The sequence below is a fragment of the Spea bombifrons genome, chromosome 5 (genome assembly GCF_027358695.1).
Source record: "Spea bombifrons isolate aSpeBom1 chromosome 5, aSpeBom1.2.pri, whole genome shotgun sequence".
In the NCBI taxonomy this organism is placed as follows: Eukaryota; Metazoa; Chordata; class Amphibia; order Anura; family Pelobatidae; genus Spea; species Spea bombifrons.
The window spans coordinates 92,285,367-92,311,184 of record NC_071091.1 but is presented as its reverse complement, the minus strand read 5'-3'; the positions used below and the strand labels follow the sequence as shown (position 1 = coordinate 92,311,184).

At 37.1% G+C, this 25,818-nt stretch overlaps 1 protein-coding gene across 3 annotated transcripts in view; it reads right to left on the bottom strand.

Annotated features, from left to right (window-relative positions):
• Window positions 1–25,818, bottom strand: part of RALYL (RALY RNA binding protein like) — a 250,074-nt gene that overhangs the window by 15,947 nt on the left and 208,309 nt on the right. For all 3 annotated transcript variants that reach the window (XM_053466729.1, XM_053466730.1, XM_053466731.1), the window contains 2 exons: window positions 15,882–16,045; window positions 7,113–7,226 (listed from right to left, as the gene is read on the bottom strand). In XM_053466729.1, the coding sequence (XP_053322704.1) occupies window positions 7,113–7,226; window positions 15,882–16,045 (278 nt within the window). The remainder of the gene's footprint in view (window positions 1–7,112; window positions 7,227–15,881; window positions 16,046–25,818) is intronic.

Here is a 25,818-nt window from a genome sequence, read left to right as displayed (position 1 = left end):
TAATAGATACCAAAAATGTTAAAATACATATATTCCTGTTTATTAGGTAAAATACTGTTTTACCATTCCACTAATGTGTATTTTTTCTTTAAAAATATTTTTTTTCTTTAAAATAGCACCAAACTTTACTGATCCAATACGGTAAGCAGAAAATGAGCTGTCTTAAGAGCAGCAGAAAAAAAGATTGTTAAAAATAAATTTATTTAGAAAAAGTAAGCACTGCGGTCCCAGAGCAAGAAATATAACATTAATGTCAACTTCTATAGTTGATTATAATGCATACCAAAGATATATGCATAACCAGCAAGCATAACATCATATTCTGAGCAAAATCCCCTGGATATTCATTCTCCAGAAAGAGTCATCATTTTCAGAATGCAGAGATATCAACTTAACGGTGCTACCCCATGTGTAAAACTCATAATGTCTATATGTTTTGGTCAATTTATTTTACAAATTGGTTCATTTGTTAAATTAAAACAGATGTAACTGATCAACCAGAATTGATCCTAAAAGTCCTGTTTTCAAGTGTTTTGTAATAACAGGTATCCAATACTTTAATTTTTTACAGGATTTTTTAAAATCATAATTCCCTGAATAGAGGTCTATATTGTCTGTATATAAACTTGGCAAAAAAGATACCTGGAAGCCATTATATTTGTTATACAAGAAAGCAGGGTTCTCGTAATATTACAAAAAAAGGAGCAAAACTTTAGTCCAGGTATATTTCAAAGGGAAATGTTTCTGTTACCTGTGTGTTTAATAACATAATACAAAGTCTGTTTTTATTGTGCCACGATAATCACACGTTGTCATGTAGAACACTTCAAAATGCAAATGCTGCTGGCTTCATCTTACAAATATAAGCTGTAAACATTGTATTTCTGTATGTGTATAGAAAAGCTAAAGTTGATTTTCAATGGTTTTATATTTTGAATCCTGAAGATAGGTGCCTGTAAAATGCATATTTATCCTCTGTGATACACAGGCTAGTGAGACTATCTGGCAGTCAATTTTCATGGAAACAGATGTTAATATGAACCAGGCACAGTATATAACCCAGTGATTGCATGGCAAATAGCCATACAACTATTCAACTTATATTTCATTTCATACATGGCGATATCAATGGAAAAAAATGCAATATGTCTCTAAGACATCTGAAATGGTCATCCATGGAAGTCCAGTGGGCCTAGCAGCTACAAAATAATTATTAGTATGTGTGCAGAAGCTATTATTAGTGGCATTGGTTATAACTAATAGCATTTCATTTTAGGAGATTAGAGAAGGCACATTACAGGGAGGAGGTCTTTAAATTCCAACAATTCCCATATAACTGCACATACAGGTTCAGTTTGGCAAAGTTTGGGTTACCAGTCGAGTTACAGAGCTAGCTCGATTGACCCAACTCAAGAACACTCAATGGAATTTGAATAAGTCTTGTCCAGTTGTGAGTCACCTCTCAAGTTGCGATGCAAGTGCTGCTAAGTCTCTCTATACTCCCATTGGACAGTTTGTTGTGTCTGTAGTGTAAATATGCCCATGCTAGTGGTTAAGTCTGTAAGGCCAGTCTGCAGTCAAATTGGTCAGCCATAATGAGTTTTGAGCCAACAAATCTCATCCAGAATAGTTGTGGCTCTTTTTTTAACTTGACTAAACGCAAGGTTTCTGTTAATAGATTGGTTGATATATATTTTTCATAACAACTCTCTGACGTGGCACCCACTTTAACTTGAGCTGAGTTGACTTTATTGAAGACAAATTGCTTGTTTTTAGCCTGAGCAACTAAGTCTCAATCAGGCTCAATCAGATCATCAAGTTGACACAACTTAAACCCATTTTTTTATATATAGTATTATTTTCCTGTATCATTTTATATACAAAATTAGTACATATTTGTGTGCTGTAAAAACACCTATTTCAAGGTGAGTATTCATTTTATTCATTAGAATTTTTTCATGTTTTATATCGCAAAAAAGCTACAAAAAGCTTTGGTATTACTAAGTTACATTAAAATAATATCTACTTTAGCAACTAAACCAATTTAGTTATATAGAGCAATCATTATGAGTGCAAAAACCTTTTGGACAAAAGTACAGATGCAATGTCTGCGGGCAAAATCAAGGCAAATGAGCCAGAATAATGACAATGCTTTTTAATTTGTGTTTCGTTGATTCAGCTTAATCAAGTAGGCCTTCATTACCATGTGAAATTAGCCATATTAGTTCTGGAACCGGTGCATTGTCATGATCCTCTGAAGACTGTCCATTTGCTTGCTATGTTTTTTTACTAGTACATAATATATAGAATATGTGAGCAGTGCAGATTTGCTGTTCTTACCATTGTTTTAGTAAGATCACAGCACATTAAAATAAAATAAAATGCCAATTTAGATTCTGCAGAACAAATGCTTTGTACTTTGTCAAAGTAATATGTAGTTGCTTCAGTATATCGCAAGTCAAGTCTTATACATTTAATACTATTTTTCAAGTTTGATAAACTGTCATTTGGAATTCTGGCACACACTCATTGCGACCCCCGAGTTTTTCTCTTCTTGAAAGAAGATATGAGAGATAGCTCTTCATCTTCAGTACATGAATTTCTGATCGAAGTTCATTGTTTGCAGTATTAAACCATCAACATATTGTTTGCTATGTAACACACCTTTTAGAAAAATGGGGATGGATCAATCAATATGTAGTGGATCAATCTGTCAATATGCAACAGACATAATCTGAATTACAAATGCTAATTATTGTGGTCATCATTTTTTTACTGTCTCAAATTGAAATGTGCCATTTAATTAAGACAAAGGATTAATATGAATATATTACTATTTAGTAGACTTGTACATTTGGGTTTTTACTAATTGCCAATTCACCGAAAAATGAAGCAGTAAGTTCAAAACTTTCATCCAAAATTCATGGACCCAAATTCACTCACAATCTCAGTAGTAATGTCCTCTCCCCAATCTCAGTTCAAATGATGGTGCCTTCGGGGAGGTCCTCTCCCCCCAGTTAGAAGACCGATGAGAGGACGTCACCGCAAGCACCACCATTTTGGTGGAAGGTTCCACTGGGTTATGTCTGCAGAGATGCAGACCAAGATATAATATAGCAGATTGAAGATAGAAAAGACTGAAGATGAAGACGTGGAAGAAGAAGTGGTCGGCAGAAGCAGAAGTGATCGGCAGAAGCGGAAGTAGTCGGCAGAGAAGGTAGGGAAAAATTTAGAGAGCACAAGAGAGAGTAAATGACTATGAGAGAGAGTGAATGTGGGCCCATGGCAACACATTTTCATTCCTGAACTAAAATGGCTCCCAAAGTTTCAGCTGAACCGAATGGGCAGGGGACCAAAATGAATGGGCCAAAAAATGAATGGGCCAAAAAATGAATGGGCCAAAAAATGAATGGGCCAAAAAAGAACTGAAAAATTCTAAAGTCTATTAGTAAAGTCTTTAGTACGCTAAGCAAATAAACCATAACAGATCTGTTATTTTTTTCTTAAAATTTAATCACATAAACATTTAAGAAGCTTTTTCAGTTTCTATGGCAATAACCTATATGTGCATGATTTTGTGTCATGTGATAATTAAAAGTTTTCTGGAAAAATATGAATCAGGAAACATTTTCTTGACTAAATAATTTTTTTCAAAGTGTATGTTCACTCGTGTTAGTAACAGTGTAGGTTGAACAGCATCTACAGCTTATGATAATTACTTTAGTTTTAATTTACCTCCCCAGAGTTGTTAACCTTTGTAATACATGACTTCAAAACAGTATTATATATCGGTACCATATTAATGAATTATCCCACAGATCCAAAATTACATTTTAGAAAGCATACTACATATTACATATATGTATAAGGCTTTTAAACTGTTCAATTATCTTTTAATGATTTGTGTCCCCCTACCATCTCCATATTGTATAGATTTTGAATGCAATCATGCACAACGGTTGGCTGAACCTGTGCATTCATCCTCATGGTGGGCAAAAATCTTGAGGTGACCTTCATAAAAATCTCCCTGGGGGTAGCGATTGAGAGCATATATTGTTGTTTCTGCTTAGTTTCTGCTTAGTAAACAAGGCTATATTTTACTTTCAGTGGGTTTTTTAAGTACAAAATGTTTTGAGAAGCAACAAGGAATTTTCACAGTGGAAGCTATTTTTTATTTAAGCTTAGAGTTTGAAAATATCTTTTTTTATAGAAATAACAATATAACACTTTCTGTTTGGTTTCAAAGCAATACATGACACCAGGAACTATTGGAAATCAATCTCTCAATACCCCACTTAAACTATAGCGTACCAAAAGGATGGTTTTATCATTAAATCTGCAGGCAGATATACCTTTCTGTCTGGTTTCTTGGTCAAGACATTAAGGATCATCATTTACAACCTATATCTTTCTATTGCATAGGTTCATAAAGTTTATCTATTGATGTTTATGTTTAGCCAGATAACTGAATAGGAGTTGTCTCCAGAAGAGACTGGAGAGTTTAAAATCTTTGAGCTCTGTCTTCATTTTTCAATAGTGAGTTTTCAGCAGAAGAATGAATAATGTCAGGGAATGAAAACAAAAAAAAAGATAGAAAACAAAGAGAAACCGCAGGAAAACTCATTCATCAAAACCCCGAGCAGTAAAATAATACAAGTTGAATTGTTTTTCCTCCAGGCATTTACTGTTGATTTATGTGGCTAGCATAGATGCATTTTTTTTTATTTCGGAATACAAAACAATGATATATTTTCCCTTCTACATTTTCATTCTCAATTCCCCAAATGCCATCTCATTTTTATGTTGCTATAATAATTTACTCATTTCTCCCAATTAAATTGTACTTATTTTTATCTATATATCTTCTAACCAGCTTACCATCCTTCAAGATGATTTCCCTATCTAAAACCAGATATAGTGCAGTCATACCTAGCGGTAATGCTTCAGTCCTGAACAACAGTTAACCGTTTACTGTCTTTTGTCTTTGTCTGTATGAGGTTTTAGCACAGTTGAACATTTTAACACACCAACTTCATTATGTATTATGAAGGGTGTTTCTCCTGCAGGAATGAGCTGACCCCGCATAATGCATAGTCAATGTGAGGAGGTTTCTGGAAAGTTACTCAATGACTAACTATACAGTATATGGGGTCAGCTCATTTTCTTGCAGTAGAGGCCCTCTCTGTGGTTAGCCCTTCATAATGCATAATGTAGTTCCCTTACGAAAAAATTACTGCAGTTTTTCTGAAGTAATACTGCAGTTTTTTGGACATGAAAAAACTGCAATACTGCACTTTTACTGCAGTATTACTGCACATTTACTGCAGTTGTACTGCATTTGTACTTCACTGTACTGCAGTTGTACTGCAGTTATTTTTGTACGGAAGTACAATTGCAATAAAGCTGCAGTACATTGAAGTACAATGCAGTATAATTGCAGTAAAAAAAAAAAGCGCAGTAAATGTGCAGTAATAATGCAGTACAGTGAAGTACAAATGCAGTAAAACTGCAGTAAACGTGCAGTAATACTGCAGTAAAAGTACAGTATTGCAGTTTTTTCATGTCCAAAAAACTGCAGAAAAACTGCAGTAATTTTTTGTAAGGGTTGGTGTGTTGAAATGTTCAACTCTCCTAGTGCCTCGTTTTTTCCTCTAGAAATCTGGCAGGTAAATGCAATATATAATGTAACATGTCTCTGTTTTAATTTTCCCTAGGTAAGTGCTGTGTCTATTGTGTGCTTGTCAGCTCCATCGTAAATTAATGTCATTTTCTTTAACAGCATAATCATCTCACATAACATTTAATAAAATGTGCTGAGCAAAGCAACTTTGCATTCTTTTTAAATAAGAAATAAAACATGCAAAAAAGGCCATGTTTTTAGACATTTTTTACTGCATTGCAAGTTATGAAAATGTATTCATTCACTTTTCATAGTTATGATTTAGGCAACTTTTACACTAATTTATGTTGGAATAACCTTGCATACCTCACAACATGAACTGTTCTCATAATTTCTGGAAAATACTTATAGAAGCATTTATTTTGGATGGCTATACTGGTAAGTTATCTTACAGTTGTATTTCTTCCCAACAAGCAACATGTGGTAGCATATCCAGCCACATAAAAGGATAATAACCACATTGTTACAAAGAATGTTCTATGCCATCCTCAAATCAATGATTCTTCATGACCTTGAGGTGGCATTGAATAATGGTCTGTTCTATCAATGTTTCTGTAGAGAGAAGGATCTGTAGGAAATCAGTCTGTAGGACCACCCAATCTCCCCTCTGTCAACTGGCTCCAAGCTGAGACAGACAGTGCAACGGTGCTTGGTGTGAGCACTGTTACATTGAGCGTGTTTAAATGGCATAATGGCAGTTCGGGCATTTGTTACCTGCAGTGTGATAGCTGACACCATACTAAACATAGGATAGTGTAAAGGAGACCCTACAGGGTCTGTCGCTGCTAAGAAGCACACATTGAGATCATAATGAAAAAGCAAAACGTTCTTCATGTTATAAAAAAAAATAGTAATAAAATGAAAATAAAACATAGAAATGAGAATAAATAAATATAGGACCTCGGTGATCTTACATGTCTATTCAAAACACAGATTCATGGGGTCTACAAATGACCCAAAGAGAAAAGGTCCTCCGGAAAATTAAGAATTATTTTTCACTTTTTGCCCACCTTATACAGTATATATTAGTGTTATGAAGTATTGTGTTAAATGTATAAATATGGTCAAGTGACAGCCCTTATTGTCCTGAATACAATAATCATAAAGACAATCCAAAAAGGGTAGGCGGCTAATCACAAAATTCTATGTTTTTGTTTCATCTGGACGTTGTTTTAACATATCAAGTGCTAAAACAATGCTTTGGTTTGTGAAAAAGTGCATACATGCCATCTGTATATACACAATGCAGGTAATGATGGTGTTGTCAATTATTATTAACAATTTTATCTTAACCCAGATCCTACAAATAATCACAGCATTTTCATAGCTCTTCCATTCCTACACAGACACAGATTTGACATATGGTTTTCCTGGCTTTAATTTCCTTCCTAATGAGTTTCCTTAGACTGAGAAATAAATCACTTTTACCAACCTGCTTCAGCCTTATGCTGTTTTTCAATTTTTTCCAGTCTACCCAACAAAGAGTCGATTTTAGTTTTGATTTGGGTCAGTTCCTTCTTGATTGTCTGCAGTTCGTCTGATTTCACTAGACAAAGAGAACAAATTAACAAAAGTGTTAAAAATAAAAAAAAAATTCAACTGTTTTATCACGTGTGAGTTGTAATTGTAACGGGTAGTTATGGGAATACATGTTGCCATTGAGGGTATATGCAGCTCTAACTGTAACAAGTATAAACAATAATTAGCACACTAATAGCAGACATATTTCTGGATAATATTTTTGGCAAATACAAATCAGAGATTACAAAATATAGTTAATATTAATAATGCAATAGGTAACAATATTGGTAATCATTAAGTTTAATGTCACTTAAAAGGGCATCATTTCCAGATATTCAGCAGTTCAAGGGGTCTATTCACTAAAGGGAGAGTTGATAGGAGAGTTTGGTGGAGAGTTGCCTTTCAGGGATGTTTTAGTTTCTATAGCAAAGACCTATCAGCGGCAGCCTTTGTGTCACATGAATAAATGATAAGAATGGATTTATTTTTGTGATCTGTTTCCAATGCTGCAATTAGTCACATAAGTCCTAAAAATAGAATCAGTTGATTGGAGTAGTTTCAATGACTAATCATTATTCACTTATCCATTTCCATCATCAACTGCGTGTTTTACTTAAAATATTCAAGTTCTAACCGTGTTCAGACTGAACATAGATTACAATAAAATGTTCTATATGTACATGCAAAATAGTAAACATTTTCAAAATCTATATTTATAGTCTACACTTCAACACAGAACACCTACATTACGAGAGATGAAATGGATATGAAACGTGTACATAGATAGGAGTGACTTGGATCTGACTTTTGGGTCCATTCACTAAAGCATGCTTTGTGCAGGACAGATTTTGCTATACTATCCGGCTGTCTCGCTGTTCTCTGCCTCTTTTCGGGAAGAGAGGTAAATCTTGGCGGGACAGCGAGATTGGAGACTGCAATACAATTGGTGTACTTTGTAAGGGAGCATATTGGCCCTTCGAAACATAAAATAAAAAACATAAAAGTAGGGATTGCTGTAATTGAGTGGATGTCATATGGAAGAAGCAAAATATCAAATTCGGGGGTTCTTCAAATTCCAAAAAATAAACTTGATAGAGATTTCAGATGGACCTTTAGACCAGAAATGCCATCTCCCAATACTTTTTGTAGGATAATTACATCAACAGCTCCGGCATTATTGGTCCTTTACCACAGTGTGTCTGTATCGGATAAAATCAATATATTTAAAATATGTTTAAAATGTGTGAATCGCTTCAAGGTAGTTTTAAAATACGAGCTACTGATCACTGATCACCACAGCAGATATATATAAAGCACTGATTTGCATTTCTTCAATGCCATTTACTGCCAAAATTATTGCTCTTGTTGGTGATGAAAGCATTTTAATGGGACTACTTAACATATTTTCACATTCAATAGCACTCAACTGAAGTAATCTTTTCTTTCTATAGAGAGGAAAATTCATCAAGGTCTGTAAATCCGTGCAGATTCCATTTCAAAAGAGGTATAATGAAAAAGGAATAAAATTCTGATCTAAGAGAAATTACTTCTATAAGATGAATGGAGTTGGAGTAAAAGCTATAAATACATTTCAAACCATCCCAAGTCGGGGCTTTCATGATAGAATGAATAATCTTAGAATGAGAAGGAGCTCTTTGTGAACTACCATATGATGAAAACGGCATCCAATTTGCAATGGTCTTTCAATAAGAAGTTAAAGAAGAAATTTACATGGCACAGAATGTATGATTAAATATAATTATTGCCTTATTTCTATGCAAAGAAAATATAATGTTTTTATTTGATTTTCAACAAATGAAGCTTAAAATTACTAATCTAAGTAAACTGTATCTGGATGGCTGAATAATTTTTTTTAAATTTTAGAATATGTTTTAACTATGAAATTGTCAGCAAAATTATAATACAACTATGATTTATGCTTCATTGTTAGTGCCTTGGCAATTTTACTATTTTGTTGCATTACAACCTGTAATTGAAATGGATTTTTTATTTGTATTTCAAGTAATGGACATACACAAAATAGTCCAAACTGCTGAAGTGAAATGAGAAAATTACTTTTTTAAAAATAAAATGGAAAATAAAAAATGGAAAAGTGGTGCTTGCGTATGTATTCACCCCCTTTGCTATGAAGCCCCTAAATAAGATCTGGTGCAAGCAATTACCTCCAGGAGTCACATAATTAGTAAAATAAAGTCCACCTGTGTGCAATCTAAGTGCTACATGATCTGTCAGATGATTGCAACATATATATCTTCTGAAAGGCCCCAGTCTGCAACACCACCAAGCAAGGGGCCCCATGAAGACCAAGGAACTCTCCAAACAGGTCAGGGACAAAGTTGTGGAGAAGTACAGATATAAAATCCATTATTAATAAGTGGAAAGAATATGGCACCACAACAAACCTTGTCAGAGAGGCAACAAAGAGACCAAAGATAACTCTGAAGGAGCTGCAAAGCTCCACAGCGGACATTGGAATATCTGTCCATGGGACCACTTTAAGCCGTGTACTCCACAGAGCAGGGCTTTTACGAAGGATTGGCCAGAAATAAGCAAACGTGTTTGCTGTTCACAGAAAGGCATGTGGGAGAGTTCCCAAACATATGGAAGAAGGTACTCTGGTCAGATGAGACTATAATTCAGCTTTTTGGCGTTCAAGGAAAATGCTATGTCTGGCACAAACAAAACACCTCTCATCACCCCGAGAGTACCATTCCAACAGTGAAGCATGATGGTGGCAGCATCATGTTGTGGGGATGTTTTTCATCGTCAGGGACTGGGAAACCGGTCAGGATTAAAGAAATGATGGAATGCGTTAAATACAGACCTCAATTATTATTATTATTATTATCTTTTATTTATATAGCACCAACAATGTATACATATATCCAAGGGGTATGGCAAGACAAGAATTGACAGACTAAGACAAACCAATACAATAGGTGGAGAGAGCCCGGCTCGCAAGCTTACAATCTAGAGGGATCCAACTGAGAATCTGTGGTATGACTTAAAGATTGCTGTAACCAGCAGAACCCATCCAACTTGGAGGAGCTGGAGATGTTTTGCTTTGAATTGGCAAAGATCCCAGTAGCTAGATGTGCCAAGCTTATAGAGACATACCCCAAGAGACTTGCAGGTGTAATTGCTAACATTGCTGAAGGTAGCTCTACAAAGTATTGACTTTGTGAAGGGTGAATAGTTATGCATGCTCCTGTTCTCTTGTTTGGTACGTAGGTATATATTTGTTCTTTGTGTGCCTGTATCTCCCTGTTAGCCTCTATTGAATAGAAACCAACTCCAATTGTGATGGTGTGTGCTACCTCTAACAAAAAATTTACTTCACAACAGAGGGAGTAACTTTTTCTATACAATGTGTAACATATATATATATATATATAAATATACAAACTCACTGGCCACTTTATTAGGTACACCTTGCTAGTACTGGGTCGGACCCCCCTTTGCCTTCAGAATTGCCTTCACTCTTCATGGCATACTTTCTACAAGGTGCTGGAAACATTCCTCAGAGATTTTGGTCCATATGGACATGATGGCATCATGCAGTTGCTGCACATTTGTTGGCTGCACATCCATGATGTGAATCTCCCCTTCCACCGCATCCCAAAGGTGCTCTATTGGATTGAGATCTGTTGACTGTGGAGGCCATTGGAGTACAGTGAACCCATTGTCATGTTTTAGAAACCAGTTTGAGATTATGTGAGCTTGGTGACATGGTGCATCCTGCTGGAAGCAGATATCATGTTTAAACAATGCTCAGTTGGTACTAAGGGGCCCAAAGTGTGCCAAGAAAATATCCCCTACACCATAACACCACCACCACCACAAGCCTGAACCATTGATGCAAGGCAGGATGGATCCATGCTTTCATGTTGTTTATGCCAAAGTCTGATCCTGCCATCTGAATGTTGCAGCTGGAATTGAGACTCATCAGACCAGGCATCATTCTTCCAGTCTTCCCTTGTCCAATTTTGGTGAGCCTGTGCGAATTGTAGCCTCAGTTTTTTTCTTAGCTGTAGCCCATCTGCTTCAAGGTTCGACATGATGTGCGTTCAGAGATGGTATTCTGCATACCTTGGTTATAACGAACGGTTATTTGAGTTACTGTTGCCTTTCTGTCTTCTCAAACTAGTCTGCCTATTCTCCTCTGACATCAACAAGGTATTTTTTCCATACAACTGCCGCTCACTGGATATTTTCTCTTTTTCGATCCATTCTCTTTAAACCCTAGAGATGGTTGTGCGTAAAAATCCCTGTAGAGCCGGAGTTTCTGAAATACTCAGACCAGCCCGTCTGGCACCAACAACCATGCAACGTTCAAAGTCACTTAAATCCCCTTTCTTCCCCATTTTGATGCTTGGTTTGAACTTCAGCAAGTTGTCTTGACCACATCTATATGCCTAAATGAATTGAGTTGTTGCCATGTCATTGGCTGATTAGCTATTTGTGTTAACAAGCAATTGAACAGGTGTACATAATAAAATGGCTATATATATATATATATATATATATATATATATACACACACACACAGAGGTGTGTGTGTATATATTTAACCGTTATTCCCAGAATGGTTCAATCATCATCATTTTATGTTTACCAGATTATATCCACATCTCAGCATATAGTATAATGTATGCTAGATGTATAGTGTATACTATATATAATGAAGTAACAATCCACCAACCTTATCTTTAATATTAACTGGGTGTGCACCTAGAAGAACCAGTTTATTACTCCAACAATGCAGCCTGGCTATCACAGAAAATATCAAATTACTGCTTATCAAACCAAGATAACATAGCACAATAAATGGTAATGCAAGTCTCTTTAAAATGTATGGCTCCTAATAAATCGACTATGTTTATATTCCAGGCAAATGTTAACAAAAAGAGCACTGTGACGGATCGTCCTGTGCCCCAGACTGGACACATCCGCCCGTCAGCTCCTTCCCTCTCCCAGTCAGCGGACACGCTGTGGCTGTCCGAAGAAAGCAGTCACAGACCAGCACTTCCCTCAATCATGAGACAGAACTTCATGCTTTGAGGTTAAAAACAGAACTCTCTTTATTACAAACACACAGAACTTATATACAATCTCCATTCAATGTGCACCAAATCCAACCCCCAATCCTATCAGCCACATCCCCTCACAAATCCCATCCGTATACAGGGGATGTATCAGGTGAGGGGATTAAGGGATACAATGGGTTCCCCCACCTGTGTTATCCCCCTGTAGTGCGGGTGCCGTCTGGGCAGACAGGGCTGTGCTGGCTGATTAAGAGCCCCAACCAGATTATAGGATCGTCTCTTTGAAGGCTGGAGCTGCAGCCACATTCAAACAGGGTACACATAAATATAATAATAATAATAACAGTGAAGATCAGACAGGGTTCGTCACAAGCACCTTCCAACATTTAAACTTGGTAAAAAGGGACCCTTTTGTTTCAGACGGTGTGGTTAGAGGTGTAGCTAGAGGGCATGGCTTTACCAAGACTTTTTATGTGACTTTGTGACCTATTGATGGCTATTTATATAACTAAGTACGGCATTTAAAGTATGGATGATGTAATTTATTTGTACAATTTCACTTCACATCATGAATTCTGTTATTGGTATGCATATACCAAACTTTTATGGCTATAGAACACTGCAATACACTCATTCTATGGAAACATTCTGAGCTCCTACAAAATAGAGACTTTGCAGGAGGAAAGAGGCACAGAGAGACTCTCTTAAAATGTGACACTTTTGGAGGCTTGCCTTAAAAAATAAGGTAGAACAAGGTAGTTAATGAATGAAAAATATTCAACATTTAAGAATGAGCAGACAGTAGGCCTTTGCCCCCCCCCATAGCAACCCTATAAAAATAATACTCTGATGGTCTAATAATTTTTAACTTGATTCACCAAAAGGATGTAAACTATACTGCTATAAAATAAAGGGTTTACCAATGGCCCCTTAAGTATTAAAGGTGACCCTAATAAGTCATGGCTGTTGCCTTTGAAGTTTTATCATTCTCAAATGGCACCCTTTTGTGTTCTAATCATAAAATATTCTATATGAGCACTCAAAGATGAAAGTTGAATGTCTCCCCTTTTGTGCTCACAGAAGAATCATCTAAGACATATACTGTACTCTTTTTAAAGAGGTTAATCCATTTATTTTCTACTCCAATTCTTTCAAAATGTCATTCTTCCAGACTGAAGTGACAGCCAGTAGATGTTAGAACTCTAACTTGTGTTTAGAATGATCAATGTAAAAGAAGAACAAAAGTAAAGACCTAAACAGGTAATCCTCTTAGTATTAAATCATGTGTTAAATGTCTTTTATAAAGACATTTCTGTGCCGAGTACAGATCTGTAACACATAATTATCTTTACTTTGTCTATTAACACTATTCCTTGAGTGTAACAAAGAGAAATTACAGAAAAAAGTTTGTCCATAATATTCCAAGTCATTATTTCTTTTGGGTCCATTTACTAAAAAATCAAGAGATTAGACAAGTTTAATACAACTGACCAGACTTTACTGTGGTTACATGTCCTAACATACTGACACTCGCAAAGCAAGTAACAAATTTACTAGAATGCAAGTTGTTCGCGAGGACATGCAAGTGCATGCAACTTTAGGTTTTCATTCAGAACTTGCTCATCTGAGGCCAAAATTTTGGAAACCCCACTACAATACTCTGAAATAAAATGTATACCCCATGTCATGCCTCATCCCTACCCTGGTCAAAAGCACTTTGAGGGCATCATTGCTCTCCCTGGCCTCTGCTCTCTGTACCCTGGAGTGAGGGGGTAAAAAAAAGTTAGAAAACCCATTTGGAGGGGCATGGACCTCATCATGTGCCTGCCCCCTCCCTCGGTCACTGCACTTTGGGATGGAGAGGGTAATGTAAAAGACTAATACTGGTAATAATAATGAAAAAGGTATTTTAAAAAATCCATACCCACACCAAATGCCTCAGCAAGTAACCACATTGAGAGCCTGTGCCATAGACCCAACCACTGCCTAAAGACAGCGATCAATTACATTTTTTTAAGTTAATTTATTACCAGAGACAATAACCAGTCAACCAGTCAAGTGCAGCTATTTGGGAGATACATAACTAGCCTTCTGAGCCCACTTTGCCTGCTAGCTGGTACTCAGTTAATAACCATTTCATGCATCATCAGGCATTCCTTACATTAATGATTAATTCCAGGGCTATTCTCATGTGTACACATCACTAAAACATCATCCTATGTAACATTATAATCCAGACAGCTAAATGTTGCAAAAATTACACACAGATGACAAAAAAGCAATCCCAACATTTGATTAAATTGTAGAGGTGATTGTATATTTCCAGACAGAAAGGAACAATTTTAACTAAGTCCTCTATAAATCCAAGCAAATAGCAAACTTCAAACAGTGATACATTATCATCTTAATTTGACTATAGGCAACATAATTTAATTGCAGGTGCTTGTTGCACAAACATGGTTGGTAATTGCTTATACACATTTGTCTTTACGCTCATACTGGATTGTGCTATACCCAAAGGATAAAGAATTAAACTCTTATATTTCAGTGGCAGTGTGTAATATGATAATGAAAACATTGATTACAAATATATAAGCAGTCTGTGGATAAGGCAGATCCACTCGCCATACAGTAAAACTAGACTTTAGAGCACCCACAAATGACCATAGGCAGGGGCAAAACTGGGTGCTTACCAGAGCAATTTGAAAAACTATATAGATCTACACACTGATCAGCTATAACATTATGACCACCTGTGTAACATTGTGAAGGTCCTCCTTTTGCTGCCAAAACAGCCCTAACCCATCGAGGCATGGACCCCACTAGACACCAGATCCTTAAAGTCCTGTAAGTTGCAAGGTGTGGCCTCCACGGATCGGACTTGTTTGTCCAGCACATCCCGATTGGATTGAGATCTGGGGAATTTGGAGGCCAAGTCAACAACTTGAACTTGTTGTTGTGTTCCTCAAACCATTCCTGAAAGAGGCCAATGCCATCAGGGAATACCGTGTCCATGAAAGTGTGTACACGGTCTGTAACAATGCTTAGGTAGTACGTTTCAAAGTAACATTCAAGTGAATGGCAGGACCCAATGTTTCCCAGCAGAACATTGCCTTTTTCCCATAGTGCATCCTGGTGCCATGTGTTCTCCAGGTAAGCGACATACACTTACCGACCACGTGATGTGAAAGAAAACATGATTCATCAGACCAGGCCTCCTTCTTCCATTGCTCCGTAGTCCAGTTCTTATGCTCACATGCCCATTGTAGACGCTTTCGGCAGTGGACAGGGGTCAGCATGGGCACCCTAACTGGTCTGCCGCTACTCAGCCCCATATGCAACAAACTGTGATGCACTGTGTATTCTGACACCTTTCTATCAGAACTAGCATGAACTTTTTTAGCAATTTGAGCTGCAGTAGCTCCTCTGTTGGATTTGACCACACGGGTTACCTTTCACCCCCACATTCATTAATGAGCCTTGGCCACCCATGACCCTGTCGACCACTTTTGACCAGGAACACCCCACAAGAGATGCAGTTTTGGAGATGCTCTGACCGAGTTGTCTAGCCATCACAATTTGACACAACAAACTTGGACTATATAAATACTTACATTTTGATCCTGAAGCGCCACCCCCAGAGAGAGACCTTGATCCTCCTTTCAAAGAAAACACTCCTTTGCCTCTGCGAGTTGCTGGCACTGCAATACGAGGACGTTTTAATGGGATAACTGCACGAGGTGGAGGTGGAACGCGTCCATGTCCATAATCAAACAACCTACAAATCAAGATTATAATATTATTATATACATTATTAATTTGTATGTGTTTTTGTATGGTTTTAAAGAACAGTCATGAGCCATTTTGCACATTTTTTATGTCATCAAAATCATTTTACCACAAAAAAATATTTTTACCACAATACATACTGTAAATATCAGTTAATTCTCAGATCATATATGCTGTTTCCATTTATGTTCCACCCTTGGTAATTTACATACTTCAAGACATTGAATGAATTTAGTCTAATTTTTCTGTTTGGTGTCTTTGTCAATCCAGAGAAAACTAGATAAAACCAAAAACGTTCTGGATTAAAGTATATGACTCAAAACCTCTTCTTCATCCCTCAGACTCAGTTCTTCGCCAAATCCTGCCGCTCGCACCTAAAAAAACATCTCTTTCATCCTCCCATTCCTTACCCCAGAAGCCACAAAAACCCTGGGTTCATTCCCTTATCATTTTCTGCCTTGACTATTGCAACACTGGTTAGCATTTATCTCGACTCTCTCCTCTGCAATCTATCCAAACTGCTACTTCTAGGCTTATCATCCTTACACAACAATCTTCTTCTGCTTACTCACTTTGCGAAGCCCTCCACTGGCTCCCTATTATCATTCTTCCCATGGGCTAAGGCTTTATTCCTCACTTATCACTTTTTCCCTGCTTGCAAGACTTCATTCATGCTGCCCCATACCTGTGGAATCACTTCCACCTAACCTCCAGATTTTACCCTCTTTCTTAATATTTAAGAAACATCTCAAAACCCACTTCTTCAAAGGAGCTTACCATCTTTGGAGTTAGAGCTTACCTACCACTAATACAACCGCCACACGACCTCTCTGCTTTCTCCATATATTATCTTAATTGTTGGCTCTATATAATTAAAAAATATAATGATAATAATAATAATAATAAATGTAAGTGTTTGTAGTTTATTACTGCATTGTGGCACTTGAAATGGTCCGGATAGTTTCATACAATTTTTACTGGTGTTACATACCCTTATTCAGTTTCAGGGTGTCTACATAAATACTATATACTAATATACTTATAATGGCATCAATGTTGTTCATATATATAGAGATGTGTTGCTTGCATCAGCTGTTATATGACTGTGCACTATTAGTTTCTTTTAAGCATCCAGATCCCTGGATACCAGATACATTCAGATTCGCCAACACTATCCCATTCAGTGAGTAATAGATTACTCAAAAGAATGTTTGACTAAGCCCAGTAATATTTCTTAGTTTATGTATTGCATGACAATTAACCCCTTAATGACAAAGCCCGTACATGTACGGGCTCCAAATGCATTGTTTTCAATGGGTTTAGGGGCCGCCCATTGTCCTTAAGGGGTTAAATTGAAACGCTCCAAACTGTATTTGCAGCAACATATAGACAATTTTGCAAAAATCTTTTCTGGAATCACATCATATCAGTCACATCATAATGAAGGTCTGTATTTACAAACATATATATTGTTGAGTTTTTATGCAACTCCCTATCAACAACAGGAGTATATATTTAAAGGTTGGAAGATTAATGTGCATATAATTAGCTGCAAGCTCAATTGTATGCATTGTGCATATTATGTGCTTGTGTTACCTTTATTAATCACCTCTTATTTCTTCGTGTGTAAGATTTTACTTATGACAATAATATTTATCCAGTAATGAATTAAAGCACAGACTAGAGCATCAGCATAGGATTAAAGGGTTCCTAGTGAAACTTTAGTGAACTTTCGTATAGCACAAAAAAGAAAGTTCATCCACCCCCACAGTACATAGCATTTACATTTGATTGACATATGACAGCTCTAAGCAGTTGAGCTGATGCCAGATGCTCTCCAATTTTCTAAAAGAGATGGTGGAATAAAACGTGTGAGCCAGGGAATTAAATTTCCTTTTCTTTCCAGAGTTTTTAAAACATATGGCTGCACCATTTAAACAGATTAATGTGTCATCTGTAATGATGTCGATCTAGTTCCTTTATTTTGTGTGTCTCATGATATTTCACATTTAAGTCGGTAAAGGGACTTATTCTTTTAAAATGATCTGCATGTAAATTTTGTCTGCAATAATAATAACAAATAAACAATCTCACTGGTAAATGTACAACTAGATTAAATATTTAGAGCGCAGACATGAAATATACTATATGTAGATTAGAGGAAGCCAGTATCGTTGCTTTCCTTCAAGCATTTCACATTGCCAAAGAGATTCTTGGAAGGGTTTAAATGGACTCGCTCTCATTGACAGTGCTGACTATTATTGTAATGAGTAATGCATAATAGCACCCTGAAAAAAAGAGAAAGCGGCCATCTGTCTTTTATTTAATGCATAGACAAAAACAGAGCTGTTGATGTTAATTGCCTCTGCTTACAATAAACATTAACAGGTATAAATCTATATAACTGAGCACATAAATGTAGAAAATGGGTCACCTCTGTTTACCATGGAAAGCCTTATTCTCTCCCTATGAGTTTCTCTTGAGAATGATTGAAGGCTAATGTAGGGAACAATATTAAAATGAAGATTTAGATTATCTGGATTTACTGTTCTTTGAATATTGTGGTCCCACGTCATCCTGATTTTACCTCCAAATTATATTCATAGAAATTGAATGCATTCATTTAAGAACCAGAGGTGTAATTTGGATCCATGCACTGTAGGGGGGCATACAGTACATAGCGCGGGGTCATCATCTTTAACAAGGGTAACAGAGAAGTCAAGAAAGAGTATGAAAGGGAGTTTGGCATATTGTGCTTACATTAGAAAAATATGGACACTAAGTAGAGCAGTTTGAAAAGGGTGGGCAGAAAAAGGCACAGTGAGACATAGGGAGAGTTGAGTGGGATTGGATTATGATTTAGTGCATAACACATTTAAGAAGCTTGGAGACATACCGTGTTGGTGTGAATTCTTTGCTCACTGGTGGTGATTTAAAACATTTATGTTAAGTAGTACCATTTTTGCAATGTTTTACTACTGACTCTTTGAAAGTAGGACACTGGTTTGCATCACAAGGATTCATGTCTATGCATTTGTGCAGATGTCAGATACATCATGCCCATAGTAGCTGTACTAAAGCTCAAAACAGTCTGGCATGCTATTATTATTATTATACTTTATTTATAAAGCGCCGACAGAGTCGGCAGCGCTGTACAAGATGAACATTTTACAGATAACGACAAGTACAATACAGCAATTGACATACAGATACAAGAGCAATGAAGGGTCATGTTCCAGTAGGAACTTGCATTCTAGCTTTTCAGAGCGAATGCTCGTCTTATATTCAAGGTCGTCTTAAATTGAGACCTCAGATAGAGGTCTGACTACAAGACTAAGATCCAGGTCCCCTGCATCCTCTCTGGCAGCGGGTTTGACGTCTATGCAATGCGCACAGACATCCTACGCTACTTCCGGCACTTCCTCTGGGGCTTCTATGACAGAACACCGGCATCACATGACCTCCGGTGCTCCACCATAGAAGCCCTGGCAGCAGCAAATGTTGTCTTTACGCATCCCACAGGCGAAGAACGTTTGCAGGATGTGCACAGACAACCTCTGCTGCCGCAGCTTCTATGACAAAGCACCCGCATGATGGTGCATGTGGGGGGTAAGTAAGAGTGGCATGGGGGGTATAATGGTTTTCTGGAGGCAGTGGCATATTGGGGGTTAAAAGGCATATCAGGGAGGCAGAGTGGCATATATGAGATGTATAAGGAATATCTGGGGGGCAGAGTAGCAAATAGGGGGTTAAAAGGCCTGTCAGGGAGACAGAGTGGCATATAGGGGTGTATAAGGCATATTTGGGCTGCATAGTGGCAAATAGGGGTTAAAAGGCATATCTGGGAGGCAGAATGGCATAAAGGGGGTATAAAACATATCTGGGGGGCAGATGTGCATAACTGGGGCAGAGTGGCAAATACAAGGAAATAAAAACAAAAAAAAATCATTTTTCTCAATCAAAGTTTTTATTAAATATGAAAAAATAGTTTACATGTGGATTAATATTTACCAGTAAAACTTTTTTCCTATAGGGTTTTCTCATTACAGGCTTTTTCTTTTTTTCCTAAATTAATATTAAAATTTTGGGAGGTCGTCTTATAATCAGGGTCATCTTACAATTGAGCAAATACAGTAATATACTCATCTACCCCCATCAAACCATATATTCTTGAAAACTAGACACTCCAGGGTATTTTAAATGGTAGTATTCTAACACTTCCCACGCACTAATGCTACCACCAGTTTTTGTGGTAGTAATTTTGTTTGTAATCAGTTCCAATGATTCCTTCAAGCCTTAACTTGTGACTCCAGGTTTTGTTTTATCTAATTAAGCATTCTTTGTTGTGGCATTGGAGTCATCTCAACCTTTGTCAACGTTATGCAAATCAGCAATTCTTGATTGTAGGTGTTCTGAGATTTATTTTCTGTCAGCATGGTTTACATCAGTAGATGTTTCTTGAGAATGGCAAACTGAGAATGTTTGAGGGTTTTTGTAAAGTGGCTCTGAAAAAGACCTCCAATCCTGCTTCATTGATTGGATGACAGGTTTGCTATCCCCTTAATTCAATTAGCTTTTGTTGAAGTGATAGCTTTAGTCTAGAGGTTCACATACTTTTTCCAACCCACGCGGCGATTGTTTAAATAATGTATTCAATATGGACAAGGACAATAATTTGTGTTATTAGTTAAAACAAATTGGTTTGTTCAGTATTGTAACTTCATCATCATGATCATGTTTTAAGAGAAATTTATACATAAAAGCTGGTAATTGCAAAAGGTTCACTTATTTTTTCTTGCCACTTCTATTTGTTTGTGCTTTGGGATTTTAGCCTAATCTTCTAGACAGGCACACTGACTCATTATACTGCTTGTGGTTAACAATAAAATGGCTCAGTTTAAATCACCCAGCTGGACACTCTGCATTGAAAACCTACTAACATACTCTACTACATCACTAACGCACATCTAAAATCCATCCAACCAAAAACTTATTAAGGCTAGGAAAATCAGCCCACTAATTGGTAATTGCCTTGCAGAAATGGAGAATGTGGAGAAAAAAATCAATAATTTTCTTTGGCTGCATTATATTATAACTCCTATTAAATGCACTTTAATGCCTGGTTTATGTATGTTACTGTGTTTTAAACATTCCAGGCAGACTGTATGCTTGGTCCAGCAGAATGGTTTTCTGAAGACATATTTTGTTTTATTTGTCTGGCAATTTCAAATGAAGCCACAGCATAGAGTGTAATGGAGAGAAGACTTTTGGGGTATATTAATAATTCTTTGGCTGCAATCCTACAGAATATATTTCAAAGTCTATGCTTGACAAGGCTGGGGATGGCCTATGGAGTTTAAAGAGGTAATCTGTGGATCAAACATAATTTGTGGTATATAAATGAGCCATTTGGATGAACACGCTCTCCTGGTGTAAAAGTCACCCTTATCACTTCTCTCCATCTCCACACAGCCCTAACTCTATAGTAAAATGGCACATTTGAATGCACATATTAATAGTAGTTTGATAATGACAGATCAGAGAAGGGGGGGGGGTTGAGACTCAACAATTCCATTGACTCTGTTTAAGATAAACTAAATTTATACACACATAAGGTGCAATATCCATTACTGTAACTTTGTTGAGACAGGTTAAATCCAGCATATGAATACATCATGAATTGATACATTGAGATCTGTGATAGCAACAGGGAGGCAGAGTTTACTTTATTATCAGAGGTTAATGAACCAATTAGGAAGGTACTTTACTACACAACTGACACATCATATTTACACTCTGGGGTTTATTCACTAAAGGAAGAGGTTACAGGAGAGTTTGTGTGTTGTGTCTCAGCTTCTTTATTTCACTATACATTATGAGGAGCCAACCCCAGTGAGCTTGGCTGGACGAAGAGCTTGGCTGGTCCTTATACAGGAATTAATAATACATTATTTAAAGATACATTTAATTAAGTGACATGCATTCACACAGATATCAACCATGGCATACTAGTAGCAAAAACTCTAATTAGGAGTCTTAGATATCTTCAGATCAATGTAGAGTAGGAATGAGTCAGCTAAAGACTGTGTGACCCTGAGATCTGGACCCTTCACCCTGAGATCACACAAAAAAAACCTTGGTTTCCTGAGAGTTCACGGGTCTGGTGTTGGCTCCCTTATAATGAGTAGTAAAAATGAGAGAGTGTAGTGAATACATCCCATGATGTTTACATTTAAAACATGCATAAATAAAATAGTGATTTGTGTGGGTTGCTTTGCCTTGATATATTGTATTAAAACTGCACACGCTCTCCATGTAAAGGTGTCTAGCTTAATTCATGGTACAGTAGGCTGTATCCAATGCCATTTGAATTTAAGATTTAAGTGTCACTATTCTTAATGGCTGCATTTACAAGGAGACACTATAATTCACTTTTCTGATGTGTTGCTCTGGCTCGCTGGGTTTTACATCAGGAAAGTTGACGTTCCGTCTCTGAATTCCCAATGTCCATTAATTTAAAGTGGTTAAAAATTCATGGCGACCATCCACAGGAACAAATGAAAGTAGAATTGAAGATTAGAGCTATTTTGAGAGTATTGTTTAGTACAAGAAACTATGCATATTCTAAACTGGACATTTCAATACATACAAAGCTATAAATAAGGCTTAAACCGATGTTCAAACATCAACCCGCTAAACATTTTTTGTAAAAAATGTAGCCTATCTCAAGAATTAAATACAAGTATTTTATCCGCACACTGTTGATCCATCAAATTGATGTTATTCTTAACACAGGCTGAACTGACATCATCATTCCATTTTACCGAGCAACAGTAATTATCGGCAAAAGCACCTACATGGCATAGAAAGCTTGTTGTTACCTGCAGCTGTAGGCTGGCGGCTACAATCATTTAATGACTTACTTAGGAAAAGATGTGTAGAGTACATCATATGGCAACAGATTAGAATTGGATCACTGAGGAGAGTGTTGTAGGCTACCAGTCTTTTCTAGGCTAAATAAATTAAAAAGTATTGTGCCTACATCACACGAATAACTGTTCTGCATAAGGATTGGGTTTATTCATTGGCTTCATAGGCATAGGCTTAATGAAATATTGTACAGAACTGCCGTTTTTTTATTTCAATTTATAAGCAATGTACAGGCTCCTATGGAATTGAGTTTAGAGAAGGTCCATATTCAACTATGCTTATCTGTGAAATCAAAATTAAGCATCTATTGTCGGTACAGTACAGTAATCTGCATTCTTAAAAAAATAACAAAAAATAATATATATATATATATATATATATATATATTCACTTATACTAACTGGAAACTGCAGCTACCTGCTTCTTTTGTGATACGATGATTTAATTGTGTTTAATGTTTGTTTGTTTTTGCGTACATGCACATGGGGGTCTTAAGAGACCCCAGCCTGCAGCATCCACTAAGCAAGTGCCGGAGCTGACTGAGTGGCTTGAGTGTAGCTTCAGGTTATAAAGCACCAGCAACCCCACAGCGCAGTTATTGATAAAATAGCATAACTTTGAATCAGTTCCAAGACTAAAAGGTTTTGCTAGTGTCACAGGTACCAGCAGGGCCAGCCCAAGACATAATGCCGCCTGGGGCGAAGTTTAAAATGCCCCCCCCTGCAAACGCCAGGGGTCATTATCTACCCTTCCTCTCCCTAAATCCCTATTATCTGCCCAACCCCCCCCCTTTGTACTTCACTTACCTTTCAGCAGTCCTGCGGCGAGTCTCCCTGCTCTGCTGCAGTGCGCGCTGCTTCACTGCTGAGCAGCGGAAATTACGTCATATTCTGGTGCTCAGCATTACAAGCCGGCACCGAAACCGAGCTACAGGGCTCGCAGAGGAAAGAGAGGGGCGCCGAGCGGGTACTGACAACTTGATAAGCGAAAACCACTTGGCGCCCCTCTTTCTCCTCCGCTTTAAAAAAAAGGCGCCTCTTCAAAAGTGCCGCCTGGGGCAATGGCCCCACCATGGTAGGGTGGGCCCTGGGTACCAGTGTAAAAACAGTGTTGAAACCAGGTAAGTGACCATGTAATGCAGCAATCCCTCATCCAAAATGTCAAAACAGTGGCTTCCCATATATTTGCACAAAAGAGTTATAAATCAACAAAAAAATACAATCACAAAGTACAGGGATTCTAAAGTTGAGACTGAGATTATAAATACTCCGAGAATTAAAATTGATCCCTTTTCGTTAGATATTCAATGAAATGCATTCCTTTTGTCCAATAAATGCCGAACATTTAAAGATGAGAAAATAGCTTGGAAGCGAATTTCTTTAGCAAAAATTAATGCATGAATTTAAAATCCTCTGTCAGGTTAATTACATATTATCTAGATAACTGCTATCTTCAAATGGCACAGGGACTGGAAAGTAACATAGTGTAAAAAGGAATGCTGAGAGAATTAACTCCTAACTAGCACTTGTGAAGCTTTATGAAAATTCGAATACTTTAGTTACTGAATTATTATTTTAATAACTGACATAAAACGTTAACCACATGTTTCTCATATCACCTTACCGAATAATTATTTAAAATCTATGCTTTCCTTTTTTTGTTTTAAAAAGGGAATGGATGTTATTTACAGCAGGGTGTCACAATTTCAGGACATATAAATATATGTAATCGTGGTCCTTCAGAGTAGATTTCTATTCCTATTGTGCAACCACTGATGTTAAAGGTCTATAAAGACACACATTTAAGTACTTCTACTTTACGCAAGCAAGTTGGAGGTCATCAGGAACATTAAAACTGTCCCTTTATGGAAAGCAATACAGTGCGTTGAAGCAGTGTATGCATCTACCATTGTTTTAAACATGGTCTGATGAGTTTTCACACCAGTTCTTTTTTAACCCAATGCCATTTTTATGGAGTAAAGATGAGGGCCTGTTGTCAGGAGAGCAGCGAGTAGTCCAACACATATGTCTCTTGGGGGGATCAGATAAATGTCGTAGTGCATTGTTTCATAAATCTCAACTCGATTCTATAATGAATCATTATTATACAGTGTTTTATGTAAATTATTCTTTCTAATTTCTTTCAGATTGCTGACTTCAACACAACTGTAATTACTTTTGTGTATAAAAAAAACTAACTTACTGAAACAGGCTCATGTAGAAACTAATTAAAGATGAAGTGTCTAGTTACAGTCACAGCTATAACTTTTCTCATTTGAGATGTCTGTGTGCCTTTCTCTCCTCACTCCTCTCTTAGGTCTATTCACTAAGGTGTCAAGTGGTCAGTTAAACGTTAGCTCGACTAACCAGACTCAACTTAGGTGGCTTCTCCTCACATGCTTACACTCCAAAATTCCATACTCGCCAACATTTCCTTCCTGGAGCCCAGGATAAAGGGGGCGGGGCCTAATGGGGGGTGGGGTCACACACTATGTGTGACCCAGCAACATTAAGCTCTAGGCTACCCAGTACAGATACGGAATAGCTTTGAGCTCATTGAGAAGTGTTTAGGCTGAGTGTGTATTAGACATACAAAGTTAAAACGCAAAGCTACCTGTACTCAGTGTATTACATTGTGCATAGACAGTATTGTTATGCTGGGACAGGACCTGAAAAACGAGACTGTCCCAGGAATTTTGAGACTGTTGGCAGATAGGTAATTCTACTGTAAAATTAAACTGAATATAATCTGGTATCTTCTTTCATAACATAACTCTGTATTGATTAGACTAGGAATAGATTTGTATTGTACTCGTACTTGTGTGGTTTTAAA